Here is a 22321-nt window from a genome sequence, read left to right as displayed (position 1 = left end):
GGTTTAAATCCCAGCTAGGCCACCTAAGAGCAATCGTAGCCCAGCTGCTCACACACATCTTGGAAATGGGTACCCCAATGGGGGCTACTGGAATGACTAGACCAAATTATGCACAGATCCGTCGGGCATGGGGCCCAGAACAGGCCCTCAGTGAACCACACGACGCCAGCTATGATGTTGGGGGGGGGGGGGGGCTGGAAGGTTGAGTAGACAGAGAGGACTAACAAGATCCTCAAGGAAACAGACAGGACATGGGGCCTGATTGAGAGTGGGGCTGACGGTGGAACTGGGGGGAGCGAGGGGGAGAACACACCATGACCAAAGGTTGGGCTTCGAAGGGCTCTTGGTGCTCTTGCTCAAGGTTGATTTCTCAGCAGAAGGAAATGAGCCAAAAGAACTCATGGGAACACGTGGAGAAACAGGAGGCTCAGGGGCCAGGAAACAGGAGGAATGTCAAGGAGCAAAAACCCAGAGCCTGGCTTTACAGGGAAGCAAGGATAAGGGGACCAAAAACGCAAAAAGGGGAAAAGGCTGGCTTCTATTCTTGGTGCTGTTGCTGCAGGGCCTGGACCTCTAAAAGTAGAGGGGTGGGGAGGGAGCGGGAAAGGGTCTGGCAGGGACACGGTGGTGGGAGGCTGGAAGACGCCAGGCAGCAGCTGTAACACGCACCCATCCTGCCCAGAGGGCCTCACCTGACAACTGCTCTGAGGCCCACAGTGGTTTCAGGGGTTTCCAGGCAGCAGCACTTGGGGAGGGAGCCTCCTGCACAGGTCCCATTCTCGTAGCCAGGCCCCAGGCAAGGTGCAACAGACAGGTGGCAGGGACCTGAAACCATCTTTTATTATGAATTTTAACCAGCACCAGACCAGGGAGCAGGTGTGGTGGGCAACCTCCTAGGCATAGTACTGCAGGTTGGCTTTTTTCTTGGCCTGCACCTCGAGGATGCCCTCCATGTAGTCCTCATGCGTGAGTTCCGTGGCGCCCCTGCGCAGTGCGATCATGCCCTGCACCAAGGACAGACAGGCTATAGGGTGCCTTCCTGCACCCCTGGCCCGGCTCCCAGAGGCCTCGGCCTTCTGAGCCTCTTCCCTTCCACCAGCAGTCTCCACCAGCCAAATGCCCCACCCTGTTCAGCAAAGGGGGGGCAAGAAGGCATGAAGTAACCCACTCCCTCACACCACCACTCACCGCCTCCACGCACACGGCCTTGCACTGGGCCCCGTTGAAGTCATCCGTACAGCGGGCCAGCTCCTCATAGTTCACATCGGGACTGAGGGGCGGCGGGGGAGGGCGGGGGAGGGCGGGTGGAGAACACCACAGGACTCAGTTACTTATGGTTACGGGGAGCGGTGGGAGATGACGTCTGCCCAAACTCCCATCAGCAGTGAGGTCCACTTGCCCTAGGACTTCGGCTAATCCCCCCCTTCCCCGCTATGCCTTGTTCTCTTCTCAGTACAAGATACAGGACGAAGGGCAGGTAGGTCAAAGCAGACACCAGGTTATTTTTGTGTCTCTTGAACTCTAGCCTTCTAGAAATCTGCACCTAAGATGCCAGGGACTGATTCAGCCTGGAGCGGGGGAGCAAGATGGCTGTCTCCCCTTCTTCTGAGGAGCGCAGGCCGTGCATCAGCACAGTGCTGTCTTGCTCTCATGTGCCAAGCACTTCCCTTGACGGTGCCATGACCCCACGAGGTCAGTGGCATTAACCCCAAGCACCAGACCAGAAAACTCAGGCTCCAACAGGTAATACCACCTACTGGAGGTCACACAGATCTGAATCCAAGTCCATCTGGCCCCTGGCTGGATTCCCCAAAGCCATGATGGGCTGTGCTCATCCGCTGGGGTGGAGGAGTCAAGGAAACTGAGGGCCTCCCATGGGGGAGGAAGGGGCAGGGTGATTCTAAGGAACTGACCACCCAGAATCAGGGCCTGGACCTCAGTGAGACTCTACCTCAGGCTTCTGGGGAGAAACGGAGGTGGCATGTAGAATAGTCCTGTGTGGACAGAGAGGGGAGAAGGGGTAGGCAGAGACCAGGGGACGGGGATGCGCAGTATGAAAGGCAACAGAGAGTGCTCTGCTGCTGCCCCTTCAGATCTCAGCGCCTTGCCCATGTCCTTGCTCACCTGACGTTCATCTTGCGGGAGTGGATCTGCATGATTCTGGCCCGGGCCTCCTCATTGGGCATTGGGAATTCAATCTTCCGGTCCAGACGGCCTGAGCGGAGCAGTGCGGGGTCCAGGATATCCACCCTGTTGGTTGCTGCAATCACCTAAGCAAGGGGAGAAGCGCGACATGAAATAAGGAAGATGGGGCTCCCAGACAGACAACCGTCAAGGCCACAACAGGCAGACAGGCAGCCCAGGGTCCAGATCAAACAGCAAGGGTGCTAAAAACAATCTTAACTGTAATTCTAGCTGCACTAGCTGGGTAACCGAGAAGGTGCCCTTCCCTCTAAACTCTGTTTTCTTGGGGTGCCTGGGTGGCTCAGTGGGTTGAGCCTCTGCCTTCGGCTCAGGTCATAATCCCAGGGTCCGGGGATCGAACCCCGCATCGGGCTCTCTGCTCAGCAGGCAGCCTTCTTCCCACTCACCGCCGCTGCCTGCTTCTCTGCCTACCTGTGATCTCTGTCAAATAAATAAATAAAATCTTTTAAAATAAATAAATAAATAAACTCTGTTTTCTTAATCTGTGATGACAATACTCACCTTTACTTGAGTGTTGGGTTGGAACCCATCCAGCTGGTTCAGAAGTTCCAACATCGTCCTCTGCACCTCCCGGTCTCCAGCCTTCTCACTGTCAAAACTGGGGCACACAAGAAGCCCGAGATACTGGTGAGGCCACAACTTGGCCAGAGCTTTCCCCTTCTCCAGCCACCAAAAGCCTAACCCAACTGTCCAGGGCAGGGAAAGGTCTCGCTCAACCTGGGGCCCCCAGCCCAGGACTGACACAGAACAGGTGCAGAGACTGGAGAGGCTCCTGGGATCAGCCAGGCTGAGGATAAAACAGTTAGCAAAACCAGCCACGGCCCGGTTTTGTTGCAGTGTGCCACTGCAAACTAAAGCTTAGAAATACGGGATCCAGACTTGGAGTGTAAGTGGGAGCCCAGGCAGGCATCCCTGAGAAGTATCCCTCAGACTGAGAACACACAGGCTAGGCAACTAATAAAGAATGGGAAAAGTACGTTCTAGAAAAGGAACAACAGGTGCAAAATATCTCTAACCAGGGCCAGATGGACACTGATTATAGAGGGGACCTATAAACCAAAGGGATATTGGGGCGTCTGGGTGGCACAGTTGGTTAAGTGTCCGACCCTCAGTTTTGGCTCAGGTAATAATCTCAGGGTCATGAGGTTGACCCCACCTCCTGCTCTGCATTCAGGGGTAGAGTCTATTTGGGATTCTTACCCTCTTCTTCTCCTTTCCCCTCTGCCCCACCCCACCTCATGTGCTCAACTGCTCGCTCGCTCTCTCCCTCTCTCTAACAAACGGCCTTAATAAATAAATAAAAATCTTAAAAAAAAAAAAAAAACCAAATGGATACTGGGAAGAAGTTGGGGTAGGGACAGGTCCAGGATGAAGAGGAGGGGAGCAGGGAGACCCACACAGGGGACTAGGCAGGCCATGCTAAGTCCAGCATTGATCCCAAGGAGCAATAGGGGCCCATGAAGGGTTTCAAGTAGGATGTTTGTGGGAAGGAGTGTGGGTGCACGTGAGGAAAGCAAGCAGGTATGAAAGGAACATGCTGGCAGCTGTGAGGAGAATGGATGGTCAGGGAAAAAGCAAGGAAGCTAGTTAGAACAGAATTCAGGATGTAAAACCACAAGAGTAGAGCTGCCACTACTCCAGGGGAAGGAGGGAACAGGGTAGGAAACAGCAGGAATTTACAACAATCTCCTTTGTGGCACTCAGCACCCCCTTACCGCTTAGTGCCAATGGCATCCAGCTCATCGATGAAGATAATGGACGGAGCTTTCTCCTTGGCCAGGGCGAAGGCATCCCGAACCAGCTTGGCACCATCCCCAATGAACATCTGCACCAGCTGAGGGCCAGCCAACTTCAGGAAGGTAGCCTGGTGAGGTGGCATGGTGACAAGTGTCAGGCCAAAGGCACTAAGAGAGGTCCCTCTGAGCCCACTTGGTAGTGCTTTAGCTTCTGACCTTTCCTTCTTCACTCGCCCCCAAAGCACTTACCTTGGTCTGTGCAGCACAGGCCCGGGCCAGCAGGGTCTTCCCCGTACCTGGGGGGCCATACATCAACACCCCTTTTGGAGGCTGGATCCCCAAGTTCTCAAACTTCTCCTTGTGGTTCATTGGCAGGACAATGGCTTCCACCAGCTGCCAGGAAGAAGTCCTGGGTGAGGACAGTGAAGTCTGGAGGGCTCCTACAACCTGACACTTCAACCCCAACCCTCAACCCTCCTAACACCAATTCAGGGACATTGCCTCTCCTTTCCCTGTGTCAGAAGGACACAGAATGCTCACTCCCACGAAGGCTGGCTACGGCTGCTCCAGGAAGAGCAAGATATGGTAGAGAGGCACCAGGATAAGGACTAGGAGCCTGAGTTCCAGTCCTGACTCTGGTCCTAAACCCCTGTGACCTTCATTTAATCTCTCTGGATCTCCTTATCCTAAACTGTTGCATGGCACCCTCCTTACCTCCCTGGGATGCTACGATAAGAGGCATGTTGGCAATAAGTGCTCTGGTCAATGAAGAAAAAAAAACACAAAAGGCAGGCGAGGCTGCTACTAGCAACCAGGGCCTCCCTCACCTCCTGAATCTGCTTGTCCAGGCCCCCGATGTCACTATATTGTTCTGTGGGCCTCTCATCCACCTCCATGGCCTTCACACGAGAGTCATACTCTGTGGGCAGGGTCTCCAGGATCAGATAGGAATCTTTGTTCACACCCTGGGGACAGAGCACGGAAGCCTTCAGGTTTGTCCCAGCTCAAGACCTAACTAACTGGCTGGGTGGCAGGTGTCTGTAGAGTGAAAAGAAAATACAGGGCTAGGAAAGACAAGAACCAAAGAGCAAGCTGATCAGCTCAGACACCCTGGGCTGCTCTGCCAAGATTCAGGGCCAACGGTGACCTGGGCCTGAGGCAGAGGCTCAACTAACCAATGGGAGAAACCTCACTGGATAAGTCCTGCCCGGGCTAAGGGACACCACTCACCACCAAGTCTCCTGGCTTTAGCTTTTCAGCATCCACCAACCCAATCACAGGCAGGAAGTAGGTCTGTAGGAAAAATTCTAGGCTCAATCTCAATTACCGCCCTCAATAAAGCTCCCTAGTCCTTTCCCACATCCACCCCTCACCCTCCTTAGTTCTATCCCAAGCTAGCCTCACCTGCCGTGTAGAGGTTTTGATCACTGCACATTTACCCTTCCTCTGGGAATCCAGGTCAATATTGGCACCATCCTCTTCTTGGTCATTGGGATCAACATCTAGAAGCTGGGAGGAAAAAAGCTCAGTCAAGAAGCCCTGCTCGGCCCCCTGAACTCCTCAGGGCCTACTGTTTCCCAGGGCAAGACAATCCACCCCCTTCCTCAGATTAGCCCCAGCCCCAGCAAAGGTGTGACCAATAAGCCAGAGGATTGATAAGAACCCTTTAGGTGTTGCTTTTCTGCCCCCAAGAGCTCTCTACTCCCCAAGTAAAGAGGAAACATGTGTTTCTGAGGCCTTTGCAGGGTATCTATGTGTGTGTGTATGTGTCTGTGTGTATATATATAGCACCCTAGATATGCATACTAGGGAGGCGGCCCCTGGAGGTGCAGTTCTAACATGCAATTTGGGCCTCAAAACTTCCACCCACTCTTTTTTTCCAATGGACCCAGAGCACGCTGCCTCCAAGCTCGGCTGACCCTTTCTCTTCCCCTCCACATACACACACACCTCGATAACGTTGGACACAAGGTATGGCAGGGTCTTGTTCACTTTGATTTTCTCACTGTTCTCTTTGATCTTGTCCTTCATGGCTTGGAGTTCATGGGTAACTCGCAACACTTCACTCTTCATGATCTGGGATGAGGGCGAGTGGAAGCAAATGTTCAGCCTTGGCTCAGCTTATCCTAGGGACCTGTAACGGGTGAGGCCCAGGCTGCCCAGGGGACCTTCCCGCATCCATTCACTCAGCTCTAAGGCTCTCTGAAGGGTGAACCTGACTGTGTCCACATCCAGCAGAGGGCAAACCGGGCCAGTCTGGAAACCTCCTGAAGTCGTAGCAGAGGGAAAAGAGCAGGGCTCTGAATCAAGCAAATACAGGTTTTAGCTTCTGCTGCTAATTAAGGCCTGGGTACTTCACCACAGCAAAACCTCTGTTTCCTCATCTATAAATGAGGACTTTCTAAAAGATTCTCAAGAGGAATATTTAAAGACCTCGCCGGAAAAGGCAATCCGATGAATCCTCTCAGACCTGCCCTTCCACCATCCTGTCTCTCTTCCGGTCCCTCTTAAGGCTTAGTTTTTTCTCTTTTTCTAATCCGCGGGCCCTATGTCTTCCTGGAAAGGCCAAGAACATGAAAGAAGCCGCTGGGATCTCCAGGGCCTGCCCTGTGGGGGCTTCGCTGCCCGCCACTGGGGCTGTAAGCCCACCTTGATCTCACTGTCCAGCAGCCGTGTGCGCTGGATAATCTCTTCTGTGGACATCTTGAGCACCTCCTCCCCGATTCCATCTTGCTGTTTAAAAAGGGAAAAAAATATATATATATACACACACATACACACACACATATACACATACGCGCGCGCTCACACATATATACACACACATATACATATTTATACATATATATACATACATACACATATATATTTAACTCAGGTCGGGGATTCCGCATCCTCCGAGCCCACTCACAGCCTCAGCTTCCCCGCCAATAAAACCAACATGAAGGAGTCGAGACCCTTGCCCATATCCCAAGCGGCCCCGACCCCGGGACCAGGCCAGACCTTGACGCTCCCCCCAGCCACTTCCCATCCTCCCACCAAAGGCGTCTTCCTGCTGGCCTCGGCTCCAGGACCCCAACTCTCCCAGCGCGTACCTCAGCCTCATCCCACACGGTCGCCATCTTCACCTGCCGAGTCACTGGACTCTCGAGTTTAGGCAGCAGATTCATATCCTGAAGGAGAAGACCGAAAATAGGACTGGACAGGAATTTCAGCCAGAGATTAATACTGTCTTTCCGAACGCCTGCTCCTGACTAGTGACAAACCTCTCTCTCCAATTTCTAACTCTTGACTGAATTAGTTCCCGCCGCCACTATCGCCACGAATCTGCTTCTCCGATTCAAAAGACAAAACCCGGGACACAGGACCCGCCCCCCCCCCCTTCCCCACCACTCCCGAAACGTTACTACCCCCGTCCTGTTTCAGCCGGGAGGGACAGGTGGATTTGCTATTGGTCGGTGCGCGCAGTGGGCGGAGCCTGGATGCAAAACCGGAAGGGGAGGAAGAAGGGATGGGACCTCGAGGGCCCTTGGGAAATGTAGTGTTAATCTAGCCAGTAATTGAAAGGGCGCTTTGCAAGGGATGATTCGACCTCAGAATCTGGTGCAGCTAGGAATTAGGGGATTCGGGAGTTGGCTCAGTCTCACAAACCATAGACAACATACGCCAGCCGTGTTGCAGAGAGCCAAAAAAAGGCATGCCCAAGGTTACCAGAGAGAATCATTAACCAGTTTTAAAGAGAAATCGCTGCTGCTGTTAACTTCTGAGCAGGTGCCCCAGAACTGCCCTCGTGGGAAGAGTGGAATTGACAACAACCTCTACAATTAAAAAACATCATGACTCGGGCGCCTGGGTGGCTCAGTGGGTTAAGCCACTGCCTTCAGCTCAGGTCATGATCTCAGGGTCCTGGGATGGAGTCCCGCATCCGGCTCTCTGCTTGGCAGGGAGCCTGCTTCTCTCTCTCTCTCTCTGCCTGCCTCTCTGCCTACTTGTGATCTATGTCAAATAAATAAATAAAATCTTTTAAAAAATAAAAATAACATCATGATTCACATCTGTAATCGTTTCTTGTCATCTCAAGGCTTAGGGCAGATCTCTGGGTCATATAAGGCTCATTTTTGTTTTATCTGTGTCCCATTGCTCTGGAGGATCTCTGCTTATGATTCCAAGGCAAGACCCAGGGCACCCCTTAAATGAACTTCATGTAAGCCACATGACATTTATTTTCAGCCAAGCCTTCGCAAAGAACCCCTAAACTTGGTGGGAATCTGTCTAGTGGTTTTCTTGGAAGCAGTTGAAAGCAGAAATTTCTTTAAATAACAGCATTTGCTAAAGGTTAAGTGACTTGCCCAAGGTTGTTCAGTGAGTCTGCCCAGGAGCTGCTGACCCCAAATTCACACTTGTTAGAGCTGTCTGACAGGAGTCAAGAAGACCAGATGAGGAAGCTGTCCTGTCTGCGCTGCCCCAGCCCACCCACAAAAGAGTCAGAATCGCTGGGCTCAGGTACAAACAGTTTATTTGTCTATAAAGAGCAAAGTACAAAGAGGCAAGGAGGGCAGCCGAGCCTGGAGGAGCAACAGTGGACAGGCCCTGGACCCTGGCAGGTTGGAGGAGGCTGCTGCCCCAGGGCTAAAGCGTAACCCCAGGGTCTAAGGCGTGACCAATCAGGGGCCTCCAGTATGATGATGGACAAGGAGCAGGGAGAGATGAGGCAGAAGCCCAAGGCTGCTGGTGGGACTCATACAAAGCCAGGCTTCATGGAGGAGCGGCGGCAGTTGGGGCAGCTCCGTGTCCCGTTGTTCTGCAGGCACCTTGGGAGGCAAAGGATTTCTGTCCATTCACTGAACCCAGGCTTCTGTCCTAGGCCTGGCCTCGCTCTCCTTCCCTCCCCTCCGCAGGAGCTGGGACGGCCTCCGGGCGTCCCTGCTTGCCCCTGGCACTCAGTCCTGGGGCTTTCAGGAAGTCAGGAGTTAGGAGGCCAGTAGCTGTCACAGCCCTGAGGCAGGTCTAGCCCTGGGTGGCTGAGCCCCGTGGCCTTTGAGAGGCATCTCTGAATTCTCTTTGGAGAGAATCGTGATGGCCACCTCCTAGGGCCGCTGGAAGGATTCAATGAGTTATTACAGGGGAAGATTTTAGAACACGCTTGGAACGCAGAGGGGGCTACATTCAGTGTTACTACTGTGGTCAGGTACTCCAAAGATACCATCGGTGCCCCCTGCCCACCGGCCGGGAGCCCTCACCTGAGGTGGAAGATGTGGGAGCACGGCAGGGCCTGCAGCCTGCTGTTCCTCTCGCCGATGGACTCACCGCACAGGCCGCAGTAGAGCTCGGTCTCTTCCACGCACTCGTGGAAGCGCACCACATGCGCCCGCAGCTCGCGCTGCAGGCCCTTGCTGCGGCAGATGCTCTCGCTCAGGCAGTGCAGCTTGAGCTGGCTCAGCTGGGGCCAGCGGGGACCAGGTCAGTACTGGTGAGCACCACCACCCCCTTGCCCAGCCCGAGAAGCTGTCCCCGGGGCCCAACCCAGCGGTCAGGACACACAGGGTCTGGTCCCAGCGGCCTTCTTGCTTCGCGGATGGGCCTAGGAAACCAGTCCTGCCCTCTCCCGGCCTTGGTTTCCCCTCATGCAGAATGACGGGGTGGGTGAGGCAGGAGGTCCAAACCCCTAGAACTCCCCGGGAACCCCATGTTGATGAAGGACTTTATTGACCAGATCCGCTGCATTGACCCCATTTGCTCTCCTGTTTTTCTTAATTAAATACACACAACAGCTTGTCAGCATTTCTGACTGACCTGAGATACTTGGGTAAAACTGAGTCGCTATAACCTATCCAAAAACAAAGATCTTTGGCATTTTAGTTGGACTCCGTACTAGATCTCAAAGAAATTCGTATCTTTTAGATACTGAGCCTGTTTTTGACATTTAAAGGTTTGGATACAATCATTAAATTTGAGAGGCCACATACACTACAGGAGGAGCACAGGCTTTGGAATTAAGACAGACCAGATACCAAGTGTGTACCTGGAGCACCTTCCCTAAGCCTCAGTTTCCTTACCTGTAAAATGTGGCTTGCAGTGCCCACCTTGCCGGTAGACAGTGAGGAGTGGCTCAATACCCAGAAGAGCCTGTGTGTGCCCAGCTCTTAGTCAGTGGACCCACTGGTGGAGGTTTTAATGACCACCAGAAGCTCTGAGGAATTCTGATGTCCTCTGAGCTGTGGAACTCTTGCCCTGCCCTCTAAAGTGCTCTGTGGGTGGAAGAGAAACAGCCAGGGTCTGGGAATGGGTGGGGGCAGCTCCTGGAGATCCAGAAGGGTTCAGGGAAGCCCTCCCCACACACCCCAGGTCCCAATGGGCTCTTGACTCCAGACCCAGGAGACAGAATCAGGTCTGACCTTGTTCCCCACTTCCTCGGCCAGGTCCTGGGCTTTCTCGATGGCATCCAGAGCCTGAAAGGCAAATACAGGCCAGGACTGCAGGCAGAGCTGTCTGACAGAGGCTTTGGCTTCCAGAAAAGGAAGGGGCCAAGAGGGGCGGGCCTGGGGAGGGCAGCATCACTGGCCGGCTGCCCTGCGTATGAACGTAGCAAAAGCAGGCTGGAGCCCAGTAACAGAGCTGTGTGGTCAAGTTACCTGCTGCCTCAGTTTATTCAGATACAGAATGGGAAGAATATTCCTGTCTTACTGAGTGTTGTGAAATAGTGAAAGCCGTTGAAGCATCTTGAGTTCCAACCCAGCTCTGGTCCTTTACTAGCTGTGGGTCTGGGCACATCATGGACATTCTCTGAGTCTGGAAAATGACTTGGAATGGACTCACCTCATGGGATTCGGGTGGGGCTGATGTTAGACAAAATGTCTGAAAGAGTCCTGCCCAGAACCAGCCCCACAGATTGTAGGCTGACCTACTGGCTCCAAATGGGAGCACTGGGGAGAGCCAGGGGCTGCAGGAAACGGGCCCGCCTCACCTTGTCCAGTGCCTTCCTGGCTATCCAGCATTTGGCCACACCCAGCAGCACCTGCACCTGTCCCAGGCGGTTTCCAATCTCAGTCATGATGCTCATGGCGGAGTCGTACCTGGGGAAGGCTGTCTGCACAGCCAGGGGGAGGGTGCCGTCAGACTGGGCCAGGCCTGCCACCCCTCCCTGCGCATCCTAGGGACCTCACCTCCAGGTCCCCGCGGCTCCGGTGGATGTCAGCAAAGCAGAGTAGGCAGAGCGCCTGTAGCGGCCGGTCCCCGTGCTGCAGAGCAATCTTCATGGATTCCTGTGAAGGGAGGCTGGAGGCTCAGGCCTGCACACCTGCCCCCACCCCCAACGCTGGGGTGTCATGACTCAGTGGGCCCCTCTGACAAGGCAGCCCAAGGATCGCCAACATCCTTGGAGCCCGGTACACCTAGCACGGTGCCACGGCTCCACCTACAGCCCCCCTGAGGCCTCACGACAACCAGAGAAGTGGAGAGAGGTGACTTGATCGAGGGCACCTGGCCGATAAGTTGCAATATCAGGATTTGAACCCAGGTCTGTGGCACTCCAGAGACCGGCTCTCCTGCTTAAAGTGCCCCACGGAGGGGATGTGTCAGGGGAGGGCAGAGGGAAACTTCCTCCCTTGAGAATGGACTGGAAAGGAGTGAAGTTTTGCAGCCGGGCGGGGGCGGGGGTAGTTAGGCAGAACAAACACATCCTCCAGGGACTCATGGAGAAGGGGGTCAAGGGGCGATCTTGGGGCCCTAAGAGGGCTAGGGAAGGGGGACATCCTAGCCCACACCACCACCCTCCACCTGCCCATCTTCCCTCCTGCCCCACCTCACAACACTCCATGGCGCTGCCCAGGTGGCCCAGCAGGCGGTAGGCCACGGCCATGTGGTACTGGCTCATGGCCCGGTACTTGAGGCTCCAGCCTTTGCCGTAGTCGCTAACGAGCTCTGCGGCCTTGCAGGGGAAGAACAGGGCTTTCTCGTAGTCCTGCGGGGGACACAGGGAGGAGGTGGGACAAGAATGGGGCACACTGAATGGCCGGGGCTGCCCTGAAGTCGAGGGCTCTAGGGCCTGCCTTCTCCATTAGCTCAGAGGCCCCGCTGGTGTTCGCTCACTCACTCAGGTTTCCAGGAACGAGTGGTCCAGGCAGCGGGAACGGCCACTGGAAAGGTGTGCACGCCATGAATGGAGGAATTCTCATCTGTTTGCGGATGCATCCCAAGAGCCTAGTACAGCTCTTGGCGCTTAGTTCTTGGCACAATGAATGTTTGTTGAATGAAAGAATGAGTGAGAAGGCACGAAAATACAGCTGGCGTCTCCTCTCACACAAAGGGGGAGTACCAGGCCCCCCACTCGTGTTTGCCCTCCAGTACCCGGCAGCGGGTGCTCACCAATGGCTCAGTGTCTGCTTGCCCGCACAGTCCGCTCCAAAGAACTTGGAGCAGACTCACTGAGGCAGTGAAATCATCCTTTCTTTCTCCTTAAACCTCCAAATACTCTTTCTACCCGTCTGTTATCAGCTAATGGCCTTGCTTCATACTCCACAGGGAAAACAGAAGAAAGTCAGAGAGGACTCCCTTCTCCACCAAATCCTCGAGATGGACCACTCTGCCTCCTTCCTGCCACTCTAGAGAAGGACCCCCAGCTCCTACAGAAGTGAGTTCCTCCACGGGACTCTGGAACCAAGCCTCCATCTCTTTCGACTCAATCATTCCCAGTGGTGTACAAATGCATTCTGGCATTTCTTACCTCATTAAAAAAAAAAAAAAAAATCAGGGGCACCTGGGTGGCTCAGTGGGTTAAAGCCTCTGCCTTAGGTTCGGGTCATGATCCCAGGATCCTGGGATCGAGCCCCACATCGGGCTCTCTGCTCAGCGGGGAGCCCGCTTCCTCTGCTCTCTCTCTCTGCCTGCTTCTCTGCCTACTTGTTATCTCTGTCTGTCAAATAAATCAATAAAATCTTTAAAAAAAATCAAAATCAAACAACCTTCTTTTGACCTCATGTCCCTTCAGCTACAGCCCCATAGCTCTACTCTTTCTCATAGGAAATCTATTTGATCTTTCACTTCATGTCTAACAAGCATCTCCAAGTTCATATGACCAAAAGAGAACTCTTGATAACCCCAACAAAAGCCTGTTCCTCACAAATTTTGTTACGTACTTTTTTTAAAAGTTTTATTTGTGTAAGTAATCATTGTGCCCAACATGGGGCAGGACCTTATGACCCTGAGATCAAGAGTCCCACGCTCCACCAACCAAGCCAGCCCAGTGTCCCTTATGCTGCACCTTTTAAATTTGAAGGCATGTAAGTGTTTTACAGCTTCAGAAGTTTTTAATTTAATTTTTTTAAACCAAAAAAATAGAAAATGGAAATAAATGTCTTAACTGTGTATCATCTTATTAACATAATTCATTAATTGTAATAACATGTAATATAGAATTACTATAATATAATAATACATTATATCATTAAAATATAATCCTATAAGATATTATTACATTATAAAGCATTTTATTGCATTATAGTAATATAACCACACAGAAAAAAAATAATTATTTCAAATGACCTTGGAATGTATGTCCTTGGACATTCATCCAAAGTGGGATATTTGTCAAAGACAAAAGAAGGGCAAAGAAATCTTAAACTTCCTTCAGTTGTCTCTTTTTTAAAAAGTAATATTGGAATTATCTTTGGGAAGTATTTTGTGTATTTTGTAGGATAAAATAAATATGCAGTCATGTTGCTAAAAGCCAACATTTTCAGTCTAAGGAAAAAGAGAGTCCAGATTAAAATAAATTAAGGAAAATCCCGAAACATTAGATTTGAATTGCAAATGTTAGCGTAAACTTCAAGGGTCTTGGCAACTACAAAGACTTCGAAGCCATCACAACCCCGTAGCAATGAGCACCTTAGAACCCACATTTGGTCTTTAATACAATTTCCCACCAAAAACAACCCAGAGAAATGGCTGATTCCAGGTCTGGGGCAGGGAATGTACAAATTGAGCCTGGGACAGTTTATTGTTCCAGAAAACAAGAACACTTTCAGTGTTTAAATTAAGTCTCTCCAAAAGGACACAGGAGCCTTATTGAAGGAATTCCATTACCTAAAGTCACAATAATTTGAGCATCACAAAGTACAAAGTACTTTTGTACAAAGTACAAAATAATTGCAATTAACTAAAGAAGACTGAATATTTTTTAAAAATCCAGGATTTCGGGGTGCCTGGGTGGCTCAGTGGGTTGAAGCCTCTGCCTTCAGCTCAGGTCATGATTGAGCCCCGCATCCGGCTCCCTGCACAGCAGGGAGGCTGCTTCCCCCTCTCTCTCTCTGCCTGCCTCTCTGCCTACTTGTGATCTCTGTCAAATAAATAAATAAAATCTTTTTAAAAAAAAGTCCAAGATTTCATAACAGTACTCGAAAAAGCAAAACAAATGAGTGTGGTTGCTGAAGGCAGCTATGACTTTGACTCCTCCTCATCTAAGTAGGAACTAAAGGAAAGGAAAAGTATTTATTCCATCTTTCCTGTAGGAACTGCCTTTCAGAGGAGCCAATTAGCCCTACCTGATGGGGGAGAGTTCTTCCTTAGAGAAAACCCCAACAACTGTGGAAGGATATGTCGAACTTGGAGATCAGCATTTCCTTTCAGTTGAAATAAGAGAATTAATTCAGGCAACAAACATCACTGGATGTTAAATCCATTATGGAAACTGTGGCCATAGAACTGAATTTTTTCCCAGGGGGCCAGAGCGTCACCGTCCCCCGCCGCTCCCTCCTATGCCCAGTTCACCTGCTGGTCACAAAGGGAAAAAACGTTAACCCTAAAACGGAGGGATGGGGTTGTCGCCCCCTGCTACCAGATGTGATAAAACATGCAACAACGCTTACAGTCTTCTCACCAAAAAGGTGACCAGAGTCTTCCCTGGTCACTAAGCTCTAGTTTGCAGGGAGCAAAGGGGAGGAAAAAAAGAGACAAATCCCAGTCACGTGACTTCTCACGGACGCAATGGGACGATGAGATGAAAGCTGTTACAGGGCAGTCAGTTTGCCTTGTTAGATAAATCCTGGAAGACGAAGACGAAGGGGAAGGGAGAAATCTTCCACTGGAATAGACTTAGGAGACATAATGCCCACTGCTCGCGTGCCTCGGGTCTGTGTTCCAATTTATAGAAGCCGAGGGTAGAGGCGTGTTTTCAGGATAAGCAGAGAAATTCAAGAGATAATTGGGATTATGTAAGAAAGTGTCCTTATATAAGAAAATGTCTCTCTTTTTTCCTTTCACAGATGCATACTGAACTACTTCGGGGTAAAATATCATGATGTCTATAATTTCCCATCACAACGCTTCAGTTAAAAAGGATAAATCAAATATGGCATCACAGTAATTAATCATTGTTCAGTCTAAGTGGTGGGACTGTGGAGTCTCCATATATCATTCTCTCGATTTTCCTGTATAGTTAATTGACTTCATAATAAAAAAGGTTTTAAAACACCCCACCCCTCTCCCATCTAGCGAATCTGAGTGGGTTCTTCCTACGTCTGGTTGCTAAAAACAAAATCCTCAGGCTGGTTCCGGATGAGCCTCGTACCCCACCTCTGATTCATCAGCATTTACACAGCCATTGGCCCCAAGATTTATTAAACATCTACTGTGTGCCAGGCACCAACATGCTCCACAGGTCAAGTGCAGCCTGGATACCTAGGGGTCCCAGGAGAACAAGCACTTGGCCGGAGACAAGCCATGGGTTCCCGGCGCCATCAGTTCATCCCGACCTGCTTTCTCCCCTCCCCCCTTACCTCTTGGTTCTCACCACCTGCTCCGTCCTTCTCACACACATGCAGTAGCCATGCTGGCCTCCACCGTCCCTGGAACAGGCCAGCTACGCCCCCACACCAACCCAACCCAGGGTGGGGTTTTGCTTTCCCTGTTGTCTCTTTGTCAAGCTTTTGCCAGATTTCTGCATGGTTTACCCTCTCAGGTGCTTCCAGTCATCAGATTGATAGCACCCTTATGAGGCCTTCCGGTCACCCTATTTGAAATTTGCAACACCCCATTCTCGGCACTTCCCACCTCCTTTCCCGCTTTCCTCTCTCTTAAGCACTTTCTGGCACACTGCATGATTGACGTACTGTTTGTAGTCGTTTGACTTTTTCTGGAATGCAAGATTCACAAGGCCAGGGGCTTTGCTGTTGTCTTCACTGCTTGCATCCCAAGCCCACAGAGCCCGGCACAGAGCAAACAGTCAATAAATACTTGAGGAATGAGCCCTTACAACCTCCGGAGGGTGGAGGGTGGGCCGGTTTTATAGATGTCCCTCCCACGGTTCAGAGATGAGAGATGCCAAGACCACAGAGCAAACACAGGGCAGTACGGGTTCATGGCCAGTCCTCACAAGGAGCCTCCCATTCCCCCAGGAAGGCAGACAGACCAAGGTTTGAATCCCGGCCCTGCCTTTCCTGCTAAGTCCCCACCTTCCTGGGTGAGCCTTCCCTCTCAGACTCTCCTGCATGGGAGGACTGAGCAAGGTCCTGAATGCGGAGAGCGGCTCACAAGAGGGTGTCAGGGGACCTGAGCCCGCCCCCGCCCAGCCCCTGCACCCGGGGCCCACCTTGACTTGGGCGTAGAAGCTGCCCAGGCTGCAGCAGACGCGGCACTCGAGCATGGCGTCGTCATTGTTGTGGGCATAGCGCAGGGCCTTCTCGAAGCTCTCCAGGGCCTTCTGGAAGAGGCTGAGGCCCAGGAAGGCATTGCCCATGCTCAGGCTGACCTGGCCGCCCAGCTGGGCGCCGGCCCTGGTGCCCGGCAGGCCGAGGCAGGTCTTGCAGTAGGAGATGGTCTTGTGGAACTCGCAGAGCTTCTCGTTGCTGCGCGCCAGGTTCAGGTAGCTCTCCAGAAGGAAGTCAGCATCCTCCAGCTCCCGAGCGGTGTCGATCTGCACCACAGCGAACTGCCCGCGGGTGGGGGCGGGGCGGTCAGCCTGGCCTCCGAGCCTCACAACCGGGCCTCCTCCCCGCCTCACAGCCAAGGCCTCAGATGAGTTCTCTGCTCTCTGGCCATGGGCTGGATGCGCCAGACTTGGAGCCACGCTCAGACCCATAGCCCTCACATTTCGGCCCCAGCCTACCTGGGCCACCCACCCACCCACCCTCCTATCCCCAGCCCCAAACCTGGAGCCTAGACACCGCCCCAGGCTCCAACTCAGAATCCCAAACGGGAAGGCTGGAACCTGGCTGCCAGACCCAGCCTGGAGATTGCCAAACCCTGAAGTGGAGAAGCTCTGCCTCAGTCTCAGGGCGAAGTTCAAGGCCACCGGGTGTTAGACTAGACTCCGAGCCCCCCGTGGGGCGGCTAGCCTGGGGGACAGGGGGTGTTCGAGGAGGCAGGAGGATCCGAAGCATGGGGATAGCCACCCTGGGCCCACCTTCAGCATCTCCTTGTAGCGGCCCATCTCCGAGTGTGCTGTGACCAGGCAGCCCAGCACGCGGAAACGCCCCACGAGGTCCGCGCTCTTCTCCAGCACCTTCATCCACACGTGCAGTGCCTTCTCTGTCTGGTTAGACTGGTACAGCTGGAGCCCCTTCTCAATCTGCTGCTTCGTCTGGTCCTGCCCCATCCTTCCAGAGCCCCGGACCACAGGAGGACAGAGAGACCCTGGTGGCTCTGGGCTTCTAGGCGTTCATGGCGGGGACCCCAGTGCCAGGTGCCCACAGAGCCCCAGGAAGGAGAGCCGCGCCAGGCAGGAGCCAAGCGGGGCCTGGATGGAGAGCGGGCGCCACCCTGGGAACAAAGCTGGTCTGGCCCCTGTCCGCAGCTGTCCCTGCCAGTTGGGGCCACGTGGCCGCTGAGGAATGTCAGCCACAATGTCACGCGGGCCTCGGCTGCACCCACCCCCAAGCTGGGAGGCGGCTGCCCAGGGATCCAGGCACCCTGCCCCCCAGACATCCCCTTTGGTGTCTCTTCAGCTCCTCTGACACTGACCCCGACTTCCCTGGCAGAGTGGGCCCTCCAGGCAGTCTGGCCAAGGAGCCGCCTCCAGGGACGGGCTGAGGGCCTGGAGGAAGCAGGGATGCAGTGAGGCAGGTGGCCAGCCCTGAGCCCTGCCTCTCCCCATCATAGCCCTCTCCCTAGACCTACCCTCCCTCTGGCTTTGTTTCTGGGATTTGCTGGGCACCGAGGGCTCTGATCCATAGGCATGCCCACACCATTCCCAACATCTTGTCCTAGGTCACAGTACGGCCCAAGCCAAATCATTCACCCCTCTGTGCCTCAGTTTCCGTATCTGTCAAATGAGAGTAATCACGCCCTCATAAACCCTGACTCAGGGGCTGTTTGAGCAGCACAGGGTAGTGGGGAAGAGTGTGCCCCCTGGAGCCAGGCTGACTCTGCCATTTATTAGCCGTGTGGGCCTTGTGACTTTGGGCCAGAGTGTACCACTACCCACCGCAGTGGACTGCTGGAACTGACGACTTATTAGTTGACGAGGACATAGAAGAGCAGGAGGTCATCCCAAGCTGTGTCCGTCTGCTCCATGGCACACTGCCTACCAGCGACAGGAGTTGACCCCTGAAGGGTTAAGAAGTGTCCCAATCCCAATCCCCATCCCAGTTTGAAAGGTCCCTAATAATGACCTTTAATGCCAGACACTGTGGAGAAGGGCAATGTCTTATTCAGGGAGGAGACTCTTGAAATATGGGGCTCCTAGTACTGAGAGGCCCTAGGGAATGGGGCCCCGCCAACTCCACCAGCTCGCCTCCCCTTTTTCTCCTTCCTCTCTGCACACCAGGCTCCTTCTTGCTCCAGGGCAAAGTTCATCCTTTCAGTGTGGACAGTTTTTAGTACATTCACAAATTTATGCATTGATCACCACTAATTCCAGAATGTTTTTACCATGTCAAAAAGAAGCCCATACTGATGACCAGTCACTCCATTCCCCCAGTTATAGTGGAATTGTGTCCTCCCTGATTCATATGCTGAATTCTCTTTTTAAAGATCCTCTTTATTTATTTGCGAGTGGGAAAGAGAAAGAGAAAGAATGCGCAAGGGAAGAGGCGAGGGAGAAGCAGGCTCTCCACGAGCAGCGAGCCCGACAAAGGGCTTGATCCTAAGACCCCAAGATCTGACCTGAACTGAAGGCAGATGCTTAACTGACTGAGCCACCCAGGTGCCCCAATTCTTTTTTTATTTTTTAAATATTTATTTAGTTATTTGAGAGAGAGAGAGAGTGCGAGAGAGTGTGCACACATGGACCCAAGGGAGGGGCAGAGGAAGAGGGAGAGTGAAAATCTCAAGCACGTTTCATGCTAAGCGTGGAGCCCAGTGCTCGGGGCTCAATCTCACCGTCCTGAGATCACAACCTGAGCCGAAATCAAGAGTCAGACATTTCACTGACTGAGCCACCCAGACTCATAAATTGAATTTTTTTTTGTTTTTAAAACCTCAGAGACTCCTCTGAGTGTGTGTGTGTGTGCGCGTGCGCATGTATTTTAAGATTTTATTTATTTACTTGACAGAGAGAGAGCACAAGCAGGGGGAGAGTCAGGCAGAGGGAGAGAGAGAAGCAAATCGGAGCAGGGAGCCCAACATGGGACTCGATCCCAGGACCCTGAGATCATGACCTGAGCCAGAGGCAGATCCTTAACCGACTGAGGAACCCAGGCTCACAACCCCCAGATGGGATGTACTTGAAGACCCCATCTCTAACGAAGTAAAGTGAGGTCATTAGGGTGGCCCTAATCCAGGATGACTAGTGACAGAAGATCAGGACACAGACACACAACGTAAGGCCAAGTGAAGACACAGGAAAAAGACAGGCCATCTACAAGCCAAGGAGAGAGGCCTCGGAAGGAAGCCATCCTCTCAACCACCTGATCGCTGACTTCTGGCCCCTGACCTGTAAAAAAATAAATTTCTATTGTTTAAGCCACTCAGTCTGTGGCACTTTGATGTTTAAGTTTATTTATCTCTACACAATCTCTACACCCAATGTGGGGCTCAAACTCACGGCCCCAAGATCAAGAGCCGCACGCTCCATGAGAAGCCAGGTGCCCCATTGGTAGTTCGCTATGGGAGCCTGAGCAAACCCATGCACCCCGCAGCCTCTATCTACTTTCCATGGAACTGTCTAATCTGGCCATTTCATGTAAATGCAATCATACAATCCGTGGCCTTTGGTGACTGGCTTCTTTCACTTAGCTTCACGTTTTCAAGGTTCATCGGTGCTGGAAATCGGTACTTCATTCCTTTTTATGGCTGAGTAGTATTCATTGTATGGATCTACCATTTTATATAGCCATTCATTAGCTGGTGGACGTCTGGGGGGTTGCTTCACTTTTTTGGCTTTGGTAAAGAGCAACGGCGCTGTGAACATTCATGTACGAATCTTCCTATGTTCATTGTGTTGATTTCTTTAGCTTCTGAAGAACTGCCAAACTGTTTGCCCCGGGACCTTTGTACATCTTGATTCTTTTCCTCTTCCCCACCCCAACATTCTGCCTAGTGACACTCTAGTTAGGGTGAGTCAGCTTGTTACGCTCTCATGGAGAATTACATTCCATTCTGATACAAGACTTCTCTCTATAATTTTACAGTCACCAATAAGGTCATTTGCTCATCATCTGTTTCTCCGACTCAGATGTGTGGGCAATGATGTCTCAGCCACCACTGACTATCTCTAGAGCAAGGCCAGGCACACATGGGTTACTCAGTAAATGTACTGAATGAATGAATGAATGAATGGGGAAAAGGGGAGGAAAAAAAGTCTAATTTTGAAATGTAAAGCAACTGTTGCAGGCTTCACAGCCGATCTGATCTGCCATGTTCCTGCCCCAGCCCCGAGCAGAGATGGCTTCCTGTTTACTGTGAGCAAAGCAGGTCCAGAGAGGGGCAATCTGGAGCAGGGGGCACATCACCAGCTTAGGGGTCTGTGCCCCAGGGTCACAGCCCAGCGGAGGTGGAGGGGATGAGGCAAGGCCACCAGGACTCCCCAGGGGGGAGTTCTCTGGAACCCCCACCCCAGGAAGCTAGGAAAGGAGACGAGAGGGAGTGAGAGTTGGCTGGGCTCTTCCTCTCATCTGGGAAGGTGGGTCCTCGGTGAAAGTTAACCCCCGGAGGGGAAGGAAGCTGGGCCCACATGGAAAGTGCTGATTTCTCCCACTCACTAGTCCAGACCCGAGTTTGGCGGGAAGGAAAGGACGTGGGCAGCCTGCATCCGTGCCCCCAAAGGAGTCTGGGAGCTTCTTGGGTACCTGGGAACTCAAAGGATCCCAAAACTTGAAAATCTGACAGGAGGAAGGTTTCCTCTGCCCCAGAGTCTGCCCTTCGCTGACTACTGCATACACTTATGTCAAGGTCATGCTCTGTTAGGACAAGGGCTGTGATTTGTCTTTGTATCCTGAGCCCCCGCACAGCCCCTGGAAACGTGAGAGACCGGCAGATGACAACTGACATTTTCTGGGCTAAGCGTTTCCTCCAGTTTACAGATAAGGAAACTGAGGCACTGAGCAGTAACACGACCTGCCCAAGACCACACAGCTAGAGACAGAGCAGGGACTGGATCTGAGCGATGTGACTTAGGGATCCCACTCTTGACCATGACACTATTCCCGACAAGGAGGAGGGAGAGGGAGAAAAGTAAAGGGAAACGGGAGACCCATTTTCGGACATCACAGTGATCTTTACCTGACACACAAGCTCCCCGGGAACCTTAGCCAAGGCTCTGATCAGGGCAGCTGAAAGAGAGGTATATGGAGAAGGCTAGGGAGCAGCTCAAAAGTCAAGCCTACTCACCCATGTCCAGCAGTGAAGCAGACATATGGCCCCTGGAGATTGGAAGGACGAACCACAAAATCAAATGGGCTTTTCTGGGCCACTTAGCCTCCCAGGGGGGTACGACACAGGGGCGCAGAGCCTTCTACCAAGTGCCATCTGTGTCAGGCACCAGCTACAGGCCTCCCAGGTTAGACCCCTGCTTTCTAATCAAAAGTAGAAAATCTAAGTTTGGGCCTGAAGCAGGGGTCTCGTGTCTCCATCTGGCTTGTGAGCGCTGAAGAGGTCTGTGTCGGTTGGGCTCCATCTGTTACCTTAGAGAGTTCAGACAAAACTCTCTATTTCTTGCTTCTCCTGGAGACCAGGGGCTCAGGTAAACCAGGCCCTGGGATTCCGCACGGGACAGACCCCATCTTGCTCCCATTATTCTCGCCTTGACACTGAGGCCGAGTGTCACTTGTCATCTTAGACGGGACTCCTTCCACTCACTTGCATCAGCTATTCCAGAAGTACGACAAACATTAACCCAAGGGGACCATCCCAGGCCCCCTCTGCCATGATTTGTGGGATCCTCAGTTTGTCCTTCTCGATGAATTCATTTTCCTGGTTGTAAATGGAATTATCGCCTCTCTGGTAAGGTT

The 22321-nt window shown here is 52.5% G+C and overlaps 2 protein-coding genes across 2 annotated transcripts; both read right to left on the bottom strand.

The window, feature by feature from the left end:
- Nucleotides 1–817: 817 nt before the first annotated feature.
- PSMC3 (proteasome 26S subunit, ATPase 3) lies at nucleotides 818–7218 on the bottom strand. The gene is made up of 13 exons (XM_046017852.1): nucleotides 7208–7218; nucleotides 7037–7114; nucleotides 6591–6674; nucleotides 5892–6017; nucleotides 5346–5450; nucleotides 5172–5234; nucleotides 4769–4906; nucleotides 4191–4334; nucleotides 3921–4069; nucleotides 2707–2803; nucleotides 2125–2270; nucleotides 1189–1270; nucleotides 818–1004 (listed from the first exon to the last, which is right to left on the bottom strand). Exons 2-13 carry the CDS (start codon nucleotides 7109–7111, stop codon nucleotides 894–896), a joined length of 1320 nt encoding a protein of 439 aa, XP_045873808.1. The 5' UTR covers nucleotides 7112–7114; nucleotides 7208–7218; the 3' UTR covers nucleotides 818–893.
- A 1353-nt stretch (nucleotides 7219–8571) lies between these two features.
- On the bottom strand, nucleotides 8572–17529 carry RAPSN (receptor associated protein of the synapse). Its single transcript, XM_046017040.1, has 8 exons — nucleotides 17338–17529; nucleotides 16525–16863; nucleotides 11743–11901; nucleotides 11105–11203; nucleotides 10906–11028; nucleotides 10337–10390; nucleotides 9182–9381; nucleotides 8572–8752 (listed from the first exon to the last, which is right to left on the bottom strand). Exons 1-8 carry the CDS (start codon nucleotides 17527–17529, stop codon nucleotides 8680–8682), a joined length of 1239 nt encoding a protein of 412 aa, XP_045872996.1. The 3' UTR covers nucleotides 8572–8679.
- Between the last annotated feature and the right edge of the window lie 4792 nt (nucleotides 17530–22321).

The sequence above is a fragment of the Meles meles genome, chromosome 8, assembly GCF_922984935.1.
Source record: "Meles meles chromosome 8, mMelMel3.1 paternal haplotype, whole genome shotgun sequence".
Classification (NCBI taxonomy): Eukaryota; Metazoa; Chordata; class Mammalia; order Carnivora; family Mustelidae; genus Meles; species Meles meles.
The sequence above is the reverse complement of the archived record's forward strand: the minus strand, read 5'-3'. Positions and strand labels throughout refer to the sequence as shown.

Coding starts and splice junctions, on each gene's coding strand:
- PSMC3 (XM_046017852.1), bottom strand. CDS start 7,111: ATGAATCTGCTGCCTAAACTCGAGAGTCCAGTGACTCGGCAGGTGAAG. Junction 6,675..7,036: donor CCGTGTGGGATGAGGCTGAG/GTACGCGCTGGG, acceptor CTTTTTAAACAG/CAAGATGGAATCGGGGAGGA. Junction 1,005..1,188: donor AGGCCGTGTGCGTGGAGGCG/GTGAGTGGTGGT, acceptor TCCTTGGTGCAG/GGCATGATCGCACTGCGCAG.
- RAPSN (XM_046017040.1), bottom strand. CDS start 17,529: ATGGGGCAGGACCAGACGAAGCAGCAGATTGAGAAGGGGCTCCAGCTG. Junction 16,864..17,337: donor GCTACAAGGAGATGCTGAAG/GTGGGCCCAGGG, acceptor ACCCGCGGGCAG/TTCGCTGTGGTGCAGATCGA. Junction 11,029..11,104: donor GGAGCCGCGGGGACCTGGAG/GTGAGGTCCCTA, acceptor CTGGCTGTGCAG/ACAGCCTTCCCCAGGTACGA.